Raw genomic sequence first — 19,841 nt, forward strand, 5'->3', positions numbered from 1 at the left:
CTCGGAGAAGCAGGAGGTACATTGGAAAACGAGTGATCCTGGAATTTATTATTTTTGACAATCTCATCATTTTGGGCCTGACTCACGGCTTTTGAATGTTTGGGACGGGCAGCAGAAGGGAAAAGTAGGTTTGCTCAGCATAGGCAGCAAGGACAGGCAGGAGGGTCAGGCGTCTGTGCAGTGACAAGGCGACGGAGGGGGCCGCCATCCCGTTTCCAGTCCCTCTCCGTCCTCACTGGGGCTCACGGCTGCCCCTGGACGCGGCACAGCAGACGGGCTGGCTGGCCCCTGGCCCCCCTGGCCCCCCGGCATGGCGCAGGAGGCAGCCTCTGTCCTGCTGGTTGTCCTTGCCAGGCTGGTGTCATCCACGTGGCACGAAGGTGAGTGCTGGGGTGTGTGGGCACAGCGGGGCTCCCTGGGGAGGGCAGCCTCCAGGGCTCTACTCCCCTTGCGGGGCTTGCAGCAGGGAGGTGTGCCCTGGTACGGCGATGCGGGGGAGAGCATTGGTGCCTGAGGGCTGTGGGGTGCCTGCGGGGGTGTGCTACGGGGTGCAGGGAGGCATGAGGGAGTGCTGGGAGACATCCAGAGAGAAAAGGAAAACCAGCCTCTCCATCACGCCCCTGCCTGCGGGAGCAACTTTCCCGTTGATTCCCTGCTCCCGGGGGGGCCATCGGCCAGCAGATGTTTGCCTGGACAGAGTGCTCAGATCCAGCCCCCGCTGTGGCTGGGCAGCCAGGTCAAGGATCAAAAGCTCTCGCCCTGTTTGGTGGGGTTCCCTCTCCCCTGCTCCCATCCCCATCCTCTTGCTGCAGTGCCAGCACAGCTGGCTGGGGACGCTCCTGCCCAGTGCAGCCAGGACTGCGAGCTGGCCCCAGGTGAGGAGGGAGAGGCAGCCCCTGCACGAAAAGGGAACATTGCAATTAAACGGCACATCTGCCTGCGGGGACACAGCACACCCCATCCCCGGGGCCCCAGTGCTCGCCAGACCCCCGGGTCCCCACTGCCGGCCCCATGGATGCCAGCCCTGCGCTCGTCCCAGGCCCCTCCGCTCCTCAAGGCAGCCGTGGCAGCGTGGGAAGGCAGTCGGGATAAAAGGCTTTGTGGAAAGGAGTGGGCGACTTAACAGAGCTTGTGGGAAGTGGCAGCGAGTTGCTCTGTAGTAAAGTTCATGTCGGAAAGATTTGTAATGGAGTTTCCTCCCCGTGACGGTGGGGCTGCTGCTTGGATTGGCCTCAGCGACATCCCTTCCCAAAACCCAGAGCAGGGGAACGGAAGATGGGTACAGCAACGGCAGGGCTGCCGCTTCGCCTGGGGTCCCTTCCCAGGCTGAACATCCCCGTCATGTCGGAGCTCGGACTGCGGTGGGGTGGGCTGGCGGCGAGGAGGGGGCAGCACTGGCGGGGCCTGGCGGAAATACGGCGGAAACGTGAGCTCAGTGCTGGGGAATGCCGTGGCTGGCCGAGGCGCCGCAGGGCCGAGGGGCCACAGGGAAGGGCGCCAGCCCTCTCCCCCTGCATGGCTCCCTCCGTGCCCGCTGGTCCCTTGCAATTGGGACATGGTGCGGGCCAGAGGGTGGCCCGCAAGGATGGTGCAAGGCTGTCCTCCCCCCGTCCATGGGGCCAGGGACCCCTCTGCACAGTACGGATGGCGTGGGCCCAGCAGCTCCAGCCAAGCCCCTCCGGCACCGTCCCTCCAGCAGCTTCATCCTTCCCTGGCGCACGAGCTGCATCCCCGCCAGCCCCCCGGCCGGGCGACGTGCCTCTCCTCCCTTGCCTTGGCCAGGGGCTCCACTGGGACGGGCAGGAGAGGCAGCTTGCTTCCTTCCCTTGGGATGGGAAGGTGACAGGCAGGGGACAGCCATGGGAGTGGGTGGAAGGAGGACTTCCTGGCAGCGCAAAGCTGGGGGTTAGTGCCAGCCTGCTCTGCGCCAGGACCCGTTTCCTGCCATAACCACGGCTGGTCCTGCCTCTGTTTAGTCTGCGGGCTGGTGCCAGTGTACACCACGCCACTGGGGACTGGGCTCGCTGTCTGCCTGGCTTAACCCTTGATGGCAGCCCCAAGGATGGCAGGACAGGGCCTGCCTGGGGATGGGATTGCTTGCTGTGAGTTGTGGGAAGTTTGGGGGCTGGAGGGTGCAGCTGCCCTGGGAGGCATTGTCACCTGGGTGCTGTTGCGGCCACAAACGATCACGCAGCCCCCTTGTCTCTCCCCTCCTCCCCAGGGTCCGGCTACTATGCTGCTGAGAGCCACACCAATGAAGTGTATGTGGAAGAACCCCCCTCCGAGCCTGCCCTGGACTACCGCCGAGGTAATGGCACCAGAGCCATCCCTGAAGTCCTCATGGGGAAACCAAGGCATGGCAGGGCTGGGTGCCCCCCTCACCTCCCTTCTCTCCCGCAGTCCCGCAATGGTGTGCAACGCTCAACATCCATCGTGGAGAGGCCACCTGCTACTCGCCCCGGGGGGGGTCCTACCGCAGCAGCCTGGGGACACGCTGCGAGCTGAGCTGCGCCCGTGGGTACCGGCTGGTGGGACGCAGTGCCATCCAGTGCCTGCCCAGCCGCCAGTGGTCCGGGATGGCGTACTGCCGACGTGAGTGTGCCCCGGCCATCAGCTTGCCAGCATCCCCGCAGGCACCAGCGGTGGCCAGACCTGGGTGCTCTGCTCACTAGCATGGCTGGGCGGCCGCTTCCCTCCCCTTTTTGCTCCCTCTGTCCCAGAAATCCGGTGCCATGTGCTGCCAGCGGTGCTGCGGGGCTCCTATGTGTGTTCAGCCGGCGTACAGATGGATTCCCGCTGCGACTACACCTGCCTGCCCGGCTACCAGCTGGAGGGTGACCGGAGCCGTGTCTGCATGGAGGATGGGCGCTGGAGCGGGAGCGAGCCAATCTGTGTAGGTAAATTCTCACCCTACCATCCTCCCAGCCCCATGCTGCTGGGTCAGGCCATCCTCCATCCCTGGGGTGCCTGCAGATATCACCCCCACACCTGAGCCAGGCATTGCCAGATGTCTTACACCTCCCAGCCCTGGGACTCCTGTCCCTGCCGCTCCCCGAGGTGCCGTAAGCCCCGAAGCATGGGCTGGTACAGGGCACATTGGTCAGGGCACTCAGTGCTGGCATTACAGCAGGTCTTGCTGGCTCTGGGGTGCCTGGGCTGTGCACAGCACCCCTAGGCCACTGAACGCCAGGGCCAGTGCCCAGCTCCCGCAGGCTCCCCAACTCCCTCTTCTCCCGGCGGGCAGATATGGAGCCTCCCAAGATCCGCTGCCCGGACTCCCGGGAGCGGATAGCTGAGCCAGGAAAGCTGACCACCACCGTCTACTGGGACCCCCCCCACGTGAAGGACTCTGCTGACGGCATCATCAAGAGGTGAGGGCAGAGGCCCTGTGGGCACTGCCAGCAAGGGCTGGGGGCCACTCTGGGCGTCCCCTCCCAGCGTCCTGACAGAGAAACCCATCTGCTGGGTGCAGGGTAATGCTACGGGGCCCGGAGCCCGGCTCCGAATTCCCCGAAGGCGAGCACGTGATCCGCTACACTGCCCATGACCAGGCATACAACCGAGCCAGCTGCAAGTTCAGCATCCGTGTCCAAGGTGAAATGGGCTCCCTGGGGGTGCCGGCTCCCTCCCTCCAGCTCTGGGCTCTGTGCCCCGCAGCCAGGGCTGTGCCCCATCACCCCCAGCCCTCACCGAGCCTCCCTCATCACAGTGAGGCGCTGCCCTGTCCTGAAGCCTCCGCAGAACGGATACCTCTCCTGCACCTCTGACGGCAACAACTACGGTGCCACCTGCGAGTACCTGTGCGACGGGGGCTACGAGCGCCAGGGCACATCCCTGCGGGTCTGCCAGTCCACCCAGCAGTGGACGGGCTCCCAGCCCCTTTGTGCACGTAAGTGGTGTGGGGCAGGGGATGATGATGCCTGGTGCTCGGGGATGGATGCTGCCCAGCAGGGCGATGGGGTGGGGAAGGGATGATGGGGCGCAAAACAGCATCTCCCCATGCGCTGGCCTCTCACCCCAGCCATGCAGATCAACACAGCCGTGAACTCAGCTGCCAGCCTGCTGGATCAGTTCCACGAGAAACGCCGCCTCCTCGTCATCTCGGCCCCTGACCCCTCTAACCGCCACTACAAGATGCAGATCTCCATGCTGCAGGTGAGGAGAGGAGACCCTCCCACCACCCTGCCTCCCACACCCCGCCCCCAGCACCCTGTCATCTCCTCCCTCCCCACAGCAAGCTGCGTGCGGGCTGGACCTCCGTCACGTCACCACCATCGAGCTGGTGGGGCAGCCCCCGCACGAGGTGGGTCGCATCCGGGAGCACCAGCTGTCCCTCGGCATCATTGAGGAGCTCAGGTAGGGGGACAGGGGGCTGTCCTGCAGAGATCAGTGTCTGCAGGAGGGGAGCAGGGACAGGGGTGGCAAAGCATGAGGTTGCAGCTGGGTTCACAGACAGACCCTTCCTGCAGCACCGGTAGGCCGTGTACAATGTAGGAACACCCCTGGCAAGTGCATCCCCAGACCCTCCCAGAGCTCACAGCCCCAAGGAAGAGATGGGAGCCACCACCCAGGAGGATCTGAGCTCCACTGCATGGGGTGGGCAGGCTCAGCCCCAACGCACAGCCTCCCCAGCACTGACCAGCGTCTCCCCCTTGCACCCCCAGGCAGTTCCTGCACCTCACCCGCTCCCACTTCAATGCGGTGCTGCTGGACAAGGCGGGCGCTGACCGTGAGCGCTACATCTTCCCCATCAGCCCCGATGAGCTCTTCGTCTTCATCGACACCTACCTGCTGAGCGAGCGGGAGGCGGCGCGGCGGGCGCAGAGCGGGGACCCCTGCGAGTGAGGCAGTGCCAGGGAGACCTCCCCTCTGCCACCGCCGGCCTCAGGGGATGGACACCTTCCTTTCTGCTTTTCTAGTCGCCCACCATAGAGGAGGACCAGAGTGCCAAGGACCTCCAGGGGAAGGGGAGCCCCTCTCCGGCTGCTCTGGCACACAATGGCGAGCAGGGACAGGGATGGGGGCCATGTGCCGGCAGTGTCCCCACTGCCCAGCAGCCAGGAGCAGCCTCCGGCTGTGGGGTGGGATGGCTCAGCCCAGCTGGGACCATGGCAGGAGGCATGGGAGTGCCTCTACTCAAACCCCAGGGCAGGGGAAAATAGGGGAGCCAGGCACTGGACTGCCAGAGCAGAGGAGAGTGGACAGGGCAGGCAGTGCAACAGCCTCTAATGCAGCAGTTTCACCCTCCCTGTGGCCGTCCTCACCCCATGCACAACCTGATCCCACTCCTTCCCCACCTGGGGTCAGCCCTGCCAGGCAGGTGCTGCTGCCAGGGTCCTGCCAGAAAGCCTTTAGTAAAAGCAAACAGCCCCATGCTCAGCAAAGCCGGTAGCAGCCAGCCACTGTGCAGCCCACCCAAGGGCTTGCGATCCCCACCCTACCCCTTCCACCAGCCACGGGCAACCCTTCCTGGGAACTGTTTTGGCAGTAGAATAACTCAAATAAATTTGTATAAAACTTTGTGCTGGCAGAAGGTGTGTCGCAGAGAGGCCCGGGAAACATCTTAGGGCATGGATGGATCCGCAGGGATGCATCTTAGGGCCAGTACTCTTTAATGTCTTCATAAATGACTTGGATGCAGGACTTGAAGGAATACTAATTAAGTTTGCTGACACCACGAAATTGGGAGGAGCTGTTGATGCTCTTGAGAGCAGAGAAGCCCTGTAGCAAGCTCCAGACAAATTAGAGAGCCGGGCAATCACCAACCGTATGAAGCTTAACAAGGGCAAGTGCCGGATTTTGCCCCTGGGGCACGGCAGCCCTGGCTGTACAGAGAGGCTGGTGCACGGGAGGCTGGGGAGCAGCTCTGCAGAGACGTGGGGGTTCTGGTCAATGGCAAGTTGAACACAAGCCAACAGCGTGCCCTGGCAGCCAAGAGGGCCAACCATGTCCTGGGGTGCATGAAGCCCTGCATTGCAGCCGGGTGAGGGAGGGGATTGTCCTGCTCTGCTCTGGGGCAGGCTCACCTGGTGTGCTGGGTGCAGTGTTGGGCACCACAGGACATTAAAGATATAAAGCTACTGGAGAGTGTCCAGAGGAGGGGTGTGAAGTTGGTGAAGGGTTTAGAGGGGAAACTGTATGAGGAGCAGCTAAAGTCACTTGGCCATGGTTCAGCCTGGAGAACATGAGACTGAGGGGAGACCTCATTGCGGTCTACAGAGGAGGGGCAGGCACTGATTTCTCTCTGGTGACCAACAACAGGACCCGAGGCAATGGCGGGGAGATGTGCCAGGGGATGGTTAGGTTGGCTATTAGGAAAAGGCTCTTCCCCCCGAGGGCGGTGGAGCCCTGGAACAGGCTCCCCAGGGAGGCATCACAGCACCAAGGCTGGAAATATTGAAGAAGCACTTGGACAAGGCCCTCGGAGACATGGTGTGAATTTGGGGTTGTCCTGTGCAGGGACAGGAGTGGCACTCGATGATCCTTGTGGGGCCCTTCCAACTCAGGACATTTTATGATTCTATGAAACAAATCCTTCCTGCGGGCCACTATCCCCAGCCCCCAGAGCTGACCCTGCATGTGGCTCTGTCTCAGCCCTGCAGCCAGGGCTGGGGCTGGGCTGTCCACAGATGCCCCTGTCCTGGAACCAGCAGCATGCTGTGGGAGGAGGGTGGGGAGGGCAAGGGAGCTGTCTGTGAAACAGAGGGGGTGGGAGGAAGAAGAATGGTAAGAAGGAAAAACCCAACCACATTTCAAAGCATTTTGCCTGGGGGGAAGAAGGGAGGGTCCACAAGGACTCTACTTCAGCCTTAAAGTTAGTGCAAAGCCTAAGACAAAAGGAAACCCTTTAAACAAAGTGAGGCCAAGAAGACTTTCTGCCCAAGCCTGTTTAGAGAAGGTCATGTTTATTAAAGTATAAGCAAAAAAAATAACCATGTTTGGCAGCCCTGCCAGGCTGTGCTGCGAGTGCAGCTCTTGAGCAGCAGTGCCAGCCCTCAGCTGACTCCCCATGCTGGTGCCACAGCCTATGGCCTCAGCTTGGCCATGGTGGACCGGAGCTGGAGCGTCCCCTCCGCCCATGAGCCTGGGTACTGGCGCATCTTCTGCCACAGGTTCAGCTCCTCGCCCATGGAGTCCATCCAGTCCACAGCCTGCCCATTGCTCATGCCTGGGAGAAAGGATGGACGTGGGCAGAAGTCACTGCCAGAGCACCCTCCTGCCTGCAGTGGGGCAGCCCCAAGCAAGGCTGCTTGTCCCCAGGGTTTGATGGGACCCCAGGGCTCCTCACCATTGCCCACCCCCAGACGGACACCCCCAAGGAAGTCGTTGCTGGACAGCGGCTCCCGGTCCCAGACTGTCAGCTCCAGACAGATGTGCTGCAGATCCTCGGGGTTGATGCCATTGTAGACAAAGGTGTGGTTGTAATGAGGGTTCAGGGTCTTCTTCACCACAGGTGTCTTCCTCTTGGAGGCTTTGTTTTTGTGTGGCAGGAGGTAGCTGGGGGCAGCAGCCCCTGGGGTTAGCAGCACGCGTACAACTGCCTTCTGCACCAGGGGCTGGGGCACCTCAGCATCCCAGCACCTGGGGTCTGGAGCCCACCTTCCCTGACATGGCCCAAGAAGACCCACAATGGTCTGCAAGAGGCTGGGCCTCTGCCCCGACTCCTGAAAAGCCACCCGGCAGACCACAGGTGGTCTATGGAGGGGAGAGGGCAAGGACCGTCGCCTGCTTGCCCCCAGCCACACTGCCCAGTAGCTTGTTGACCTCTGGGAAGATGTGATGCTAGCTGGAGCCACGCCCTGCAAGCAGCCTCCCACTGCAACCTCTCAGCTGGCCAAAACCCAGGGGAGTGCTTGCTACCAGGAGACACTTGTCTCCAGGCAGTCGGGCAGACAGGAATTTTCAGGGTACCAACATCGGCAGCAGGGGGCAGCTAGCGGAGAGACCCGTCCCTCCTCGAGGCAGCTCTGGAATGCAGCCAGGAAGGACAGTGCCTTCATTGACCCCCCCCGCCCAGGACCCACACTCACCCCTTGACAAAGCTGTCTGAGGTTCCCCCGGATTTGGCAGCCGTGAGGTTCTTGGCTTCTTTGATCCAGACCTGGAGCTCACCTCCTTCCCCACTTTTGCCTAGATAAAACCCAACACAGCAAAAATTAATCAACCTTAATTTCCAGCACCACTAACTTCTGGGAAGGTCCTGCTGAACAGCCTTCATTGCAGAGGCAGGTAGAGATCCCCAGCTGGTATCTCCTCCTGCCTCCTTCCCTTACTGGCCCTGCCTGCTGAGGCAAAGGCAGGCAATTGCCCCATGCAGGGCCCGATAGTCCAGCCTGGTCCAGCCCCAGGAAAGCACTGGGACTGCTCAGCCATCCTGAGGACAAACAAGCCTGCCCTGACCCAGAGCAGCCTTACAGGTGTTGCAGAGAAGGCTGCAGTGGCACCACTCAAGAAACCTACCCAGACCCAGCTCGCATGGCCATGGGCAGGTCCTGGAGGCTACACAGAGATCCTGGAGCTCCAGCACTCACCCTTCCTGCCACTCCCAGCCCCAGGGTGCTTGGAAGAAGGGATGTACTTCATGGAGACGACCAGCTCCCCCTTGTACTGGTGGAGACCAGCAGCATCCGCCCCAACCTGCAAAGAGGCAAGGCTTATCAGACACTGCTAGAGAGGCCAATGTGGACATGGTGATAGCCTGGCTTGCATGCAGCAACTCCCCGCGTTGGGCCAAAGAGCTGGGCCACCTCCTAGAGGTGATTTAGCCGGCACAAATGCCTGTAAGCCCTCCCTAGCATCACCAGGACAGACTCAGACCAGTTCCTTTGGGATCCTACTTTAGCTCAACAGCTCTCTAAGAAAACTCTATTCAGGGGTTTCCACAAGCTGCTCAAGCCCCAGCATTGCCCACAGTACAAGCTAGTCAAGAGAACCAGACTTAAGTCCAGCAGCATCTGCTGTTGCCATCAAGCTGCATGAAGGCCCTCACTGCTCATCTCTGCAGCCCACAGCAGGATGTCCAAGACAATTTCCCCCATTTGTTTCCCTGAAGTTGGCTCCAATTCCTCCTGGCTGGAGCAGGGAGCTGGGAAGAGCTGCACTCTTGGAGCAATCAAGCAAGCAGAATGAAAATATCTATGGGGCAGAGACATCCCACTGCATCCCATAGGGGATATACTGAGAAGGAGGAAGGAAGCTAGGCTTAAGGCAGAAGATCTACCCCTTTTTTACTACTGTGCTATCTGCTCCGAGGTCTTAATTTCTCCAAGATTTGATTTGGGGCAAGCCTTTTGGCAGCTGTCAGCCAAGGTCTCTATGCCCCTCTGCCCACTGAGGGCCACCCCCTGGGACAGGGCCAGGCAAGGGAGGCTGCTGCGGGCAGCCGGGCTGGGGTTGCAGGGCCAGCACCTTTCCGTGCAGGGGCAGAAACTCCTCCAGGTGGCTCTCGAAGTTCCAGGCATCCAGCGGGACCTCCGCCTCCCCCAGGAACGTGTTTCGGCCAAAGCGATCGTAGTGCCAGACCGAGAACTGCAGCGTCCTTGCAAGCAGGAGGGACTTGTTAATCTCATACTAGGAAGAGACACAGGAAAACCACCGGTGATCAGACAGTGCCAGGCGAGGGACAGGCTTGGCATACACCACCAGCCACAGCTGTCGAGCATAAGAGGGGACAGGTTTGAGGGGCAATGGATGCACACAGGAGACTTTGTCTTCCTTTCCAAGCCTGCTGAAACCTCAAGGTCCTGGGGAAGTGATGCTGGAGCCCGTGTCTCCAGACAAATGATCCTCAGAGCCCATGCAGAGCCAGGACCAGGACTTATGGCATCCATCCACCCCATCCTACCAAGCCTCAAGTGGTCAGAGTGCGAGACCTCAGCAAACCCAGGGCTGTGAGAGCCTGGAAACCCAACCACCATTCCCACTTCCCTCCTGTCTGGAGAGTGCCTGGCCTCAGCGACACACTGCCAAGCTCAGGGGTGGAGCCAGCCCTTCCCACCACCCTGTGGTGGCTGCAGCAGGGACCGTGAAGGGCAGCGCCAAGTGACTCTGCCCTGGGGCCCAGAACTGCCTTATCTCTGCCTCTGCAGCCATGCTGCCCACCCTCCCACCACTGTAGCCTGCCTGCAACGGCCCAGGAGCCGCCTTCTTAGGAAAGCATTGTCCCAGGATAGGCAAAAGGCCCCTGGCTGTGGGGGGTGCCACAGGAGCCAGGACACACATTCACATCTGCAGCTGTGCCACCACCCCACCGTGGTACCTGGGGCTTGACACCACAGCCACACCAGAGCAGTGACCCAGCCTGGGAGTGGGTTTTTCCCGCTTTCAGGGTGCAGCGTCTGGGCATGGGTCCTCTGCAGAGCCCCCACCTGGGGGGGTATGTGGAGGGTGTTTGGAGGAACAGCCTCCTCTGCAGCCCATCCATCCCCTGGTTTGTTCCAGCGGCAGTGCCAGGGCCAAGTGCCTGCCCAGCCCCACAGCAGGGAGCAGGTTGTGCCCAGCCCGTCCCCACTCACCTTCAGCAGCTCATTGTACAGGGGGTTGATGGTGTTGCGTTTGATGGTTGTCTTGCGTTTTCCTTGCCGGGATTTGTCTGGCAGGAGGTAGGTCTTCACGTACCTGACGGGAGGAGCAGGCAGCATTTCACCCCACCCTTCCCCTAGCCCCCCAGGACAACCCCAAACCTCCTGCCTCACAAAGACCCCTCCCCACTTGCAGCTCCCTGCTCTGGTGGGCACCCCACAACCCAGCTGAGCACCACCAGAGCTGCCACCGGCCATCACCCCCCTCCCCGGCTCTCACGGGTTGGAGCGCTTCTTGCCCTCGTCCCCGTAGGCTAGCTGGCGACACTCCTTCACGTGTATGAACAAGGTCTGCGTCTTCTCCTCGTAGCTCAGGGAAAAGGAGATTCCACCAGTGACCGCAACGTTGCCAAAGTCACCGGCCTCACTGTAAATGCTGACCATGCTCCCCAGCGTGCTCTGGAAGACACGGCAGGGCTGAGCCAGGGCAGCATCGCTTGGTGGGTCCCTCTTCATCCTCAGCAAGGCTACTCCCCACACCTCCTCTGCACAGCCCCTCTCTCACCCCTCCGCAGCTGGGGTTGGCTGCCGAGTGCCTCCCACCTGCACACAGGCTCCCTGGAAGAGAGCTGGGTCTCCACATTTCAATTCCCTTCAAGGGGAGGAAGGCACCACACCCCAAGCTCTTGCCCCTGCACCCCAGGAGCTGCCCACCCTGCCTCCCTCCCACCCAACCAGCCGGCGCTGCCCTTCTCCAGCATTCCTTCCTGCGGCGCAGAGCACAGCCGTGCCACAGGGACTCACCAAGGAGGTGCCGCTGCGCATGCTGCCCCGCGCCACCCTCTGCCGATGGATCTCCACCAGGTTATCGATGTCCTCCTCTTCCTCCTCCTGCAAGCAGAGAGACGAGCTGCCTGTGTAGGGCACAGCGTGGCATGTCCGGCCAGGCAGCCGGCTCCTCCACCTGGCAGTCAGCTCCGTGGCACACCGAGGGTCTCACCAGCTCCATGTTGAGGCCGGGGACCGACTTGCTCCTGTCCCCCAAAGAGCTGCCTTCCCCCGCAAAGTCCTCCGGGCGCAGGTCGATCACCGACTTGGTGTAGTCTGCATGAGAGATGGTGAGGCGGGAGGCAGCGACACAGTGCAGGACTACCAGAGCCCTGCTGCTCTCTCAAGCAAAGGGCTGCCCCAGCCTCTCCCATCCACACCGAGCGCTCACTGCAGCCCCAGAAGCGGTCGCCACCCCCCTGCCACGTTGGCACCAAAACCCCCCTGCACCCGCGCAACTCTCACCTGCAGGCCTCACCACCCGCCGGGGATTCTTCTTGAATATTGTTTCATGCTCATCCACCAAGGTGCTGCTGCGGCTCCCCACGGTGACATCCTGGGGAGGAAAGGTCCCTTCAGAGCAGGGCAGGACAGGCCACCCCACAGGGCTCACAGCCCCGCGCCCCAGGACAGGGCTGAGCCTGCTGGAGCAGCGGCACGCACCCGTCCATCGGAGAATGTGTTTTTGGAGCGGAGAGGGAGGGTCAGGCTGGAGGCAGCAGGTCCTGCTGGTGTAGCAACCTGTTTTCCATCTCTGAGAGGGGCGGCTCTCTCCAGGGAGTTACTCCTGCCGAGGATGCAGAAAGGTCTGACCCAGGCCAAGAGCAAGGCTGGAAGAGCAAACGCTGGCCAGGAAGCACTGTCTCCCCATAAACTCCCTGGAGCACCCTAGCCTAGGCAGCAGAGGACCTGCCTGCCCAGGGACAGGTTTCAGCCCAGCCAGAGGACCCCACTCCCCCTCTCTAGACCGAGAAAAATGCACTTGATACAAAGGTCCTCATCCTCTGCCAGGCCAGCCTTGCCAAGGGCAAACCACCGAGGGAGCCCCTCACCTGCCCCCCACGCCACCGGGACTAGATCTGTAGCCATCCAGGCTCATGTTTTCCATGGACTCTGTGTCACTTTTACCATCCCGAGGGTCTGAGGCATCCAGAAACAAACTGCAGACAAACAAAACCACAGGTATGTCCTGTTTGGCGAGGAAGCTGGTCTGAGAGAATTTCTGTGCCACCAACGATCCGAGCTGGGCGTCAGCGTCCCTCCCGTCCCTGCAGCAGGCGAGGGCTGGCACCCGGAGTGGGGGAGATGGCGAGATGGCAGGGATCCTCACCTGGGCCCCTCCCGGGGTGCCCGGGGGCTCTGCTGCTGGACTGTGGAGGAGCCTTTGGGCTCACCGAGCTGGGCTTTCTGGAGGAGGGTTTGTCCCACAGTCTCTCTTTTGCTGGCTGGAAGAGAGGCACTGGGAGGACCATTGCTACAAGCTCACTGCCAGGAGCAGGAGCTGCTCCCACACAACTCTGCACTGGACAGAGGCACACCAGGGAAAGCCGGAGCATCCCAGAGGGCCATGCTGTGGGAGAAGGCATTGCTGTGGCACCCCTACCTGCTGACTTGTGCCGCAGGGACAGCCGCACCATGTCGCTGCCCAGCCGGTTGGCAAAGCGGTTGACCCTCTGGTCGTAGAACCAGTCACCCGTCGTCTTTTTCAGCTCACTGCAGGGCAGGGAGGCAGTGGGGTGTAGTCAGGGGCAGCAGGGACCTGCTCCCTGCACCCCAACCCCACCCTCAGTGCTGCTACCAGCAAGGGAGAGCACAGGCACAGTGGGCACATCCAGCAGGTGGCTGGGCACAGAGCACTGGGTAGACGATGGGGCCAGCTACATCCCCAGCAAATACAGAAGGAAGGCAGTTTTTGTAGGACAGGGGAGGCCGAGAAGGAAGAAACCTGGAGTGCTTGAAAGACAGGATGCCTGAGGGGCGTGGGGGGATGCCGGAGTCAAGTGGGGGCTAAAGGAGTGCAGTGGGCATGAAGGAGACCCCAGAGTGGGGCATGACCCTGTTCTCCGTCACCCAACCATGGGCGCCCACCCCGGGAAGTGACAGCAGAGACAGCTGCCCTTGTGCTGAGCTAGGAAACGTTGGCCATGGGGCATCAAGCTGGGGTGACTGGAAGGAGGAAAGGGACAGCAGGAGTGCCCAGAAAGTCCCGGCCACTTGTCCCCGGGTACTCACGCCTCCTTGGCACAGACTTTGCAGCGCCAGGAGCTGTTGGGGCCGTAGGAACGGCAGTCCCGACACACCAAGTGGTTGCAGCCCCGGCAGGTGTTGGCCTTAGGGCTGACGCGGCCCAGGCTCTGCTGGCAGCGGGCGCACGTCCGCTCGCTGTAGCGCTGGCTGCCCCTCTTGGCCCCCTTGCGCCGGATCTCCAGCAGCTCATTCTTCAGGCGCCTGTTCAGACCCCGACACGTCAGAGCCACGCCGGGACCCCGGGCTGGGGCAGAGCTGCTACCCCAGCCCCATCGCCCGTGCCCTCACCCCTCCATCCACTTTTGGAGCACAGCAGGGAAACCAGCGCCCTGCCTGGCCCCAGCCATGTCCTCACCTGATTCTCCTCTCCTCCACTTTGCGGAGCTCCTCATCGCGCTGCAGGACTTGCAGGATCAAATCCCTCTCCACATCCGACAAAAAGGACAGATCCACAGCCTCCGACATCGCCCCGTCCCAGATCGCTCACCCTCGCTCGACAACCGGACGCGCCTGAGCTAGGAGCAAGGCAGAGCTCAGCAGGGCCGCGTCACGGGCTCGCAGCCCCACCTGAGCCCAGCTCTGCCGGGTGCCCCATGCCCGCACCCCGGGGCAGGGCCGGCTGCCGCCCCCCCAGCCCGGATCACCGCACCCTCGACACCGCCTGGGCGCCCCGAGCGCCCGCGCCGCCACCGCGGCGGCCCTGCCCGCGGCCCGGGCTGTCGGCCGTCTGCCAGCCCCGCCGCCCCGGTGCCCTCAGCCGGCTCCGTGGGACCGGGGCTGACGCCCAGCACCGCCGGGCATCCCCCGGGCTGCTGCACGCACGAATGAGCCCCAGGCTCGGAACGCTGCTCTCACCCCCCGCCCCGGGAGCAGCCGGGGCGCGGAGGCGCGGCCGCAGCAGCGGCGGGAGCGGGAGCGGGATCCGGCCCGGAGGCGCCGCGGGTGCGGACGGCCGGACGCCGGGCGGCCCCGGCAGCCCCGGCCCCGACGGAGCCGGGCAGAGCCGCGCTCCCGGAGAGACCCGCTCGGGGGTCTGCAGCCTCACTCGGGACACCTCCCGCTCCTCGCTCCCCCCCCCCCCCCCGCCCGGGGCGGCGGCACCGGCGAACCGGGATGGCGGCTGGAAGCGGCAGTTCCCGGCGGGAGGGACTTTCCTGTCCCCGCAGCCGCGCCCCGGGGGCGAGGGAGGCGGTGGGCCAGACCCCGGGCTCCCCTCCGCTGGGGGGACGGGCCACGGCCGGTAGCACGACGGTCGCAGCGCAGCCCCTGGGACACCGGGGTGGGTCGGTCCCTCCCTCCCCCCCCGGTACCTGCCGCGGCTCCGGCCAGCGCCTCCCAACAGCGGCGGGGGAGGGGGGGGTGGTGCCGCCTCCTTAAAGGGGCCGCGCCCGCCACACCTGTATCCCCGACGAGAGGCGGCGCCCGGCCAGCCCCCGCCCCCGCCGGGGCCAGCAGCCCCTTCCCCTGGAGGTCCCGGCCCCCGGGGACGGTCCCGAGCCCCAGCGCCGTGGCCCCAGCCCTCGGGCTGCTCTCCGCCCCCCTCCCCACCCACCCCCCCCCCCGGCCCGGCTGGGCAGAGCCCCGCTCGGTGCCTGGAGCCGGGCGCTCTGCCCCTGCTGCCCCGGCAGCTCCTCCCAAAGAGCACACACAGGGTAGCACAAAGCCTGCAGCCACCCGCACTGCTGGGGTGCCCTCCCGGTGTCCCTGGGGTGCCCAGCACGCCGGGAGGCGGGGGACTGAGACACGCGTGGGGTCCTCCCGGCCCCCCGCTCAGCCCGCAGCTGAGGACGGCCCGGCCGCAAGGCTCCAGCCTCTGCCCTTGTCCTTCACGGGCAGAGATACGGGCCCAACAGGGCCCCTCGCACCCTGCCCGCAACAGCACAAGCAACAGGAAAACAATAAGCACACGAGCCAGGGCAAGGCGTGGGGCTCACGTCCGTGGGGAGGTGGCTTCTTGCCACGCACGACAGCGGGGCTGTGTGGGAGGCTGGCTGGGAGCAGCCCTGAAGTGAATGTGAGGGAGCAGCTCTGCCCATGCTTCCAGCTGCGTCCCAGGACTCCCCACCATGGAACAGGGAGAGACAGAGGTTCACAGCCCTGTGGGAGGAGATGGGACACCTACACGAGGGAAAATCCATGGGAGCTGCCTCCCCGGACAGGGGTTCCTCTGCAGCAGGGGTACACACAGCTGCTAAGAGGTGGTTTCCCTTACACAGGGGTAAGAGGGCTTCAGGCTTGCAGGCACAATCAAGGGCAGAGGATGCAGGCAGAGGCTTTGCTCCCTGAGCCCCTCCACACACTGCCCTGGGACCTGGCCTCCCCAGACAGGACCCACACACTTCCACCAGTGTTCACGTTTTAACTGGACGCCAACCAGTGAGGTGGGAAACATCCTTATTTCTGCAAAATGGTGAGAAGAAACCGACATGAACAGACCTGTTTCCAGTATAATAAAAAAAGCATGCTGGTAAATATAAGCACAAAGCCTGCCCCTGCCTTGCTGAAATGAAACCCAGCAGAAATCCAAGGTTTATTGAGCCGGGCGGCGCTCTCTCATGTGAAGATGGGGCTGAAAGTGCCACCACGTGTCCAAGACCTGGGCAGTGACAGTCAGAGCTAGAGCAGGACTCTCATCCTACTAGAGCAGGAGCTCGCAGCCCCAGCTCACCCCATCCTCTGCCAGGATATGGCTCCTGGAGGGATCTCTGGTGGGAGACCATGCCCTGGGCACGGGGAGGCACTGCTGGGCAGTGCTGCCACCTGGGAACCAGGGAACATAAAGCACATCCAGGCTGGAAGGAGGCAACAGCAGCATCTCCCTGCCACTGTTTCGTGGGAGCTGGAGCCACGCCAGGGCCGGGGCTGGCTAGGCAAGCAGTGACGGCCGGCACTCGAGGTCCAGCACAAGGTGATGCACGTGGGGCGCGTAGGACTTCACTGCCTCGATGTGCAGGATGCTGGTGCGCCATGGCTGCTCATGCAGCTCTGCCAGCAGTCCCCGGATTCGTGCTGCCGTGGCTTCAGCCCACCTCTGCCACTCAGGTCTGATCCTGGCCCCCAGTGTCTCCTTCCCACCATCCTCTGTTGGGTGCTGCGCCTCCCCATCAGAGCCAGCTCCCTCTGAAGACCCCCGCTGAGCCCGCAGGACCGAGGTCTGCGGTGCTGCTGGTGTGGGGAGAGTCTCCACATTGTGGTGGATGTGGAGAACCCCACCCGTGCCCTTCTTCAGGACGCGGCAGGCCACCGGCCAGCCTTCCTCCGAGCTGGGAATCAGCCCCAGATTCACCCGGTCCGCTACATCCCGCAGCTCCAGCTGAAAAGAGCAGGGAGGTGAGGGGGGTGCCACATAGGGCCGGGGGAACTAGGAACGGTTGGCAATGCTCACCTGCCTGCTGTCCCCGTGGTGGACATGGCAGCGGTCCTGCACACCGTTCAGCACCAGGTTCCTCCGCAGGGCCTCCACAGCATGGCTGTTCCACTCGCAGGCATGGGCAAAGGCAGCTGCCGCATGAACCAGGTATGGCAGCGTGAAATAGCCAATGCCTGGGGGCAGGAGAGGTGGCAGCAGCTGAGGGGAGGGTCCACACTCCTCCCTGGAGGCAGGGCAGGATGCGGATTACTGCCCTGGCTCTCTGCACCTGCTTTGCTCCGGGTTGAAACAAGCCCAGATGCTGGGAAAATGGAAATTCACCCCCTTTGCCCCACAAGAGCAAAACCTGGCTTGAAAAATGTTTACAGAGGAGCTTATTTTACCTTCGGTCTTTGGCCACCAGCTCGAGACCTGCCCTGCCCTGCCTCCACTCTGTGTACAAGTGCCCAGACTACTATTTCTTTTAATCAACCGAGAGCAGTTTTGTGAGAGCCACATCCTTTCTGTATGGCACAGACTGGAAGCACTAACTTCCCGAAGCACAGAACAGTGGCTCTCTTGACATGCAGACACCTGATGTGACCTCACTGCTCATCTCACAGCACAGGACACTTCAGTTAGTGCCAGCTTGTCATGAAAGCATATCAGCACAGGCTCAGGACATCTATGGGAGTTTTTCAGAAACAATATCAAGGGCAAATCTTTTCCATGCATCCAAATGATTCCCATGACCAGCACTAGGTACAGCGCAGTGCTCTGCAGAGCTTGAGTGCAAGGCCATCCTGAGTGTCCAAAGGCAGCGGGGACACAGGAGGGACAGCAGTGCCAGGTTAGCTGAAGGCTCACAGATGGGGCAGGAGCTCCAAGCCTGGGGATTTTTCCAGTCCAGGCATGATGTTTCACATCCACCTGGATGCTGTTGGTACCTGCATCACTGCTCTCCACCTGCCTGCCTCCACAAGCCTGCCCTGCCAAATCCCTCTGCCGTCCCTGTTACCTGCGTAGAGATCCACCAGGACCTCTCCAGAGCAGGGCAGTGAGGCCACCCGCAGCTTCTCCGTGATGTTGCCCGGTGAGAACATGCACTTGGTCACGTCGAACATGTACCTGGGAGATATTGCCAGCCTGGTGAGGGCAGCCCCTTCCCTGCACCAGCTGCATCCTGCACCGTGGCTCCTGCCACCTACCTGATCCCGTTGTCCACGTGCTCCACCCAGCCGTCCTGGCCCAGCAGCAGGGTGACACTGGGGGAACGCATCCCATCTGGCAATACCCGTCCTCGCCTGGCCAGCCGCCGAGCACCCAGAGCCGAGGCGACCGTCTCCCAGAGCACCGGACCTGCAAGATGCATGTCCTGGGAGCTTTGGAAAAGGCCAGGGCGGCCCCATGGGCAGGATCTGGGCAGGCAGACCCTGCTCTCCCTTACCCAGTTTCTCCCACGGTGCAGCCCTGAAGCTGTCCTCACGCAGCAGGACCAGATCCCCATGCCGCTGCCAGGCGCGGGGCACATCATGCTCCAGCTCCTCTGACCAGCTCTCACCCAGCAGCCGCTGCAGCTCGTCCCGGAGCTTCTGGGCGGGTGTCTGCCGGCGGGCAGCCCTGGAGGGGAGGGGGTCCTGTCGGAGGGATGCAGCATGTGGGGCTGAGACCCCACCGCCCCATGGCGGGACTCAGTGAGGGGTGTCTCTCCCAACCTGGATCCAGACCAGCTCACAGGGCATCTCCTGGGGCAGCCGCAGCTGGGAGAGCTTCTCCTCCAGCACAGGCAGGGCCACACGGCCCCCCAGCACCTCCTGCAGCCGGTAGCACCCGTCCAGTAGCTGTTCCTCTTCCAAACGCTCCCTGCAAGGCCAAGGCATGGTCAGGCCCTCCCCAGCCCCGCAGGGAAGGGACCCGCTGGGCGTGAGGCCAGCCTTCCGAGCTCTCCTCCCCGCCATCCCTGCCCACACCCTGTCTGCACCCTGCCCGAGCAGCCGCAGGGCTCCCGTCCCCCCTCGCAGGCTCACCTGAGGTGCTGGGCAAACTGCGGCTCCGTGGCCAGCGCAGGGACGGGGACACCCCTTGCCTCCATCCCCAGGATGGGGGGCTGTCACCCTCCAGCAGGGATGCAGCTGCCTGCTGGGGGGGCACAGAGTGTCAGGCTGGCAAGGGACAGGAGGGAGCTGGGGCGGACGGGAGTCCCTGGCACCGACATGCTGGGGGCATCGGAGCGATGGCTGTGCCCCGGGGTGGGGGGCTGGTTGCCCTGGCACTGTTGGGGGGTCACCGGGGACGGGGTGACCGGGAGGTGGGGTGCCCCGGGGGGGTGTCCCAGGGATTGGGGTACCCTTGTGGGTGGGGTGCCCCGGGGGATTGGGGTGGGGTACTCCTGGGTGGGGGCTGAGGATGGGGTGCTCCAAGGAATTGGGTGCCCGGCGATCGGGTACCCCAGGGGATCGAGTGTCCGAAGGAATGGGGGAAGGAGGTGCCGGAGTGGCGGGGTGCCTGGGGGGGCGGGTATTCTAGAGTTGGGGTACACTAGGGGAGGGGTGTCCGAGGGGATGGGGTGCCTGGGGGAACCGGGTACCCCAGGAGTGGGGCGCCCGTATGCGGGGGATGTGACACCCGGGAGACTGTGCCTCAGGGCCGGCGCCTGGGACTGCACACCTGCGGCCGCGGGACTGCCCCGGGATCGGCACCCCACGGCTGGCTGTCCCGGGAGGGACTCCCCAAGGAGCAGCGGTTCCGGCCGAGGGTCCCGGCCGCCCCCGTCCCCCTCCTACCGAGCACGGCGCGCGCACTCCACCGCCGTGAGCCCGTGTTTCCCGCCGGAGCGCCTTCCTCGCTGCGCTACGCCGCCGCCATATTTGTTGAGGGTGCGGGCGGAAGCGGAAACG

General features: G+C 63.2%; 3 protein-coding genes across 15 annotated transcripts; 1 reads left to right on the forward strand and 2 right to left on the reverse strand.

Annotated features, from left to right (window-relative positions):
* SRPX2 (sushi repeat containing protein X-linked 2) lies at nt 1-5,520 on the forward strand. 2 transcript variants are annotated; one of them, XM_075106697.1, is made up of 10 exons: nt 118-380; nt 2,222-2,308; nt 2,401-2,592; nt 2,721-2,897; nt 3,245-3,371; nt 3,473-3,594; nt 3,710-3,889; nt 4,022-4,155; nt 4,235-4,356; nt 4,665-5,520. In XM_075106697.1, the coding sequence occupies exons 1-10, from the start codon at nt 311-313 to the stop codon at nt 4,843-4,845; spliced, it is 1,392 nt and encodes a 463-aa protein (XP_074962798.1). In that variant the 5' UTR covers nt 118-310; the 3' UTR covers nt 4,846-5,520. The 2 variants fall into 2 exon arrangements, with proteins under 2 accessions (XP_074962799.1, XP_074962798.1); XM_075106698.1 differs by lacking the exon at nt 4,235-4,356 and having other exon boundaries at nt 1-380.
* A 1,363-nt stretch (nt 5,521-6,883) lies between these two features.
* On the reverse strand, nt 6,884-14,990 carry SYTL4 (synaptotagmin like 4). Of its 5 annotated transcripts, none has more exons than XM_075106701.1 (17): nt 14,906-14,990; nt 13,951-14,110; nt 13,581-13,796; nt 12,952-13,061; nt 12,679-12,793; nt 12,401-12,508; nt 12,012-12,135; nt 11,814-11,904; nt 11,521-11,624; nt 11,325-11,411; nt 10,801-10,979; nt 10,515-10,617; nt 9,409-9,570; nt 8,532-8,637; nt 8,031-8,130; nt 7,289-7,497; nt 6,884-7,168 (listed from the first exon to the last, which is right to left on the reverse strand). In XM_075106701.1, the coding sequence occupies exons 2-17, from the start codon at nt 14,058-14,060 to the stop codon at nt 7,026-7,028; spliced, it is 2,067 nt and encodes a 688-aa protein (XP_074962802.1). In that variant the 5' UTR covers nt 14,061-14,110; nt 14,906-14,990; the 3' UTR covers nt 6,884-7,025. The 5 variants fall into 5 exon arrangements, with proteins under 5 accessions (XP_074962802.1, XP_074962805.1, XP_074962804.1 ...); XM_075106704.1 differs by having other exon boundaries at nt 13,951-14,105; nt 14,906-14,947; XM_075106703.1 differs by lacking the exon at nt 14,906-14,990 and adding an exon at nt 14,705-14,881.
* Nucleotides 14,991-16,022: 1,032 nt separating this feature from the next.
* On the reverse strand, nt 16,023-19,834 carry TYW2 (tRNA wybutosine-synthesizing protein 2). 8 transcript variants are annotated; one of them, XM_075106711.1, is made up of 8 exons: nt 19,728-19,834; nt 18,972-19,083; nt 18,660-18,807; nt 18,392-18,581; nt 18,153-18,303; nt 17,963-18,072; nt 16,981-17,138; nt 16,023-16,908 (listed from the first exon to the last, which is right to left on the reverse strand). In XM_075106711.1, the coding sequence occupies exons 2-8, from the start codon at nt 19,034-19,036 to the stop codon at nt 16,462-16,464; spliced, it is 1,269 nt and encodes a 422-aa protein (XP_074962812.1). In that variant the 5' UTR covers nt 19,037-19,083; nt 19,728-19,834; the 3' UTR covers nt 16,023-16,461. The 8 variants fall into 8 exon arrangements, with proteins under 8 accessions (XP_074962812.1, XP_074962814.1, XP_074962815.1 ...); XM_075106713.1 differs by having other exon boundaries at nt 18,972-19,080; nt 19,728-19,831; XM_075106714.1 differs by having other exon boundaries at nt 16,981-17,163; nt 19,728-19,824.
* Nucleotides 19,835-19,841: the final 7 nt, after the last annotated feature.

The sequence above is a fragment of the Phalacrocorax aristotelis genome, chromosome 11 (assembly GCF_949628215.1).
Source record: "Phalacrocorax aristotelis chromosome 11, bGulAri2.1, whole genome shotgun sequence".
NCBI classification, from domain to species: domain Eukaryota; kingdom Metazoa; phylum Chordata; class Aves; order Suliformes; family Phalacrocoracidae; genus Phalacrocorax; species Phalacrocorax aristotelis.

Bases quoted from the DNA above. Each gene is read 5' to 3' on its own strand.
- SRPX2 (XM_075106697.1), top strand. From the start codon at position 311: ATGGCGCAGGAGGCAGCCTCTGTCCTGCTGGTTGTCCTTGCCAGGCTG. The intron at 2,309-2,400 runs GTAATGGCACCA...TCTCTCCCGCAG, and splicing joins TGCCCTGGACTACCGCCGAG to TCCCGCAATGGTGTGCAACG. The intron at 2,898-3,244 runs GTAAATTCTCAC...CCCGGCGGGCAG, and splicing joins GAGCGAGCCAATCTGTGTAG to ATATGGAGCCTCCCAAGATC.
- SYTL4 (XM_075106701.1), bottom strand. From the start codon at position 14,060: ATGTCGGAGGCTGTGGATCTGTCCTTTTTGTCGGATGTGGAGAGGGAT. The intron at 11,412-11,520 runs GTGAGACCCTCG...CTCTGCTTGCAG, and splicing joins CCGGCCTCAACATGGAGCTG to GAGGAGGAAGAGGAGGACAT. The intron at 7,169-7,288 runs GTGAGGAGCCCT...CCTTTCTCCCAG, and splicing joins CCGTCTGGGGGTGGGCAATG to GCATGAGCAATGGGCAGGCT.
- TYW2 (XM_075106708.1), bottom strand. From the start codon at position 19,036: ATGGAGGCAAGGGGTGTCCCCGTCCCTGCGCTGGCCACGGAGCCGCAG. The intron at 18,808-18,971 runs GTGAGCCTGCGA...TTGGCCTTGCAG, and splicing joins CAGTTTGCCCAGCACCTCAG to GGAGCGTTTGGAAGAGGAAC. The intron at 18,582-18,659 runs GTTGGGAGAGAC...TCCCTCCGACAG, and splicing joins GTGAGCTGGTCTGGATCCAG to GACCCCCTCCCCTCCAGGGC.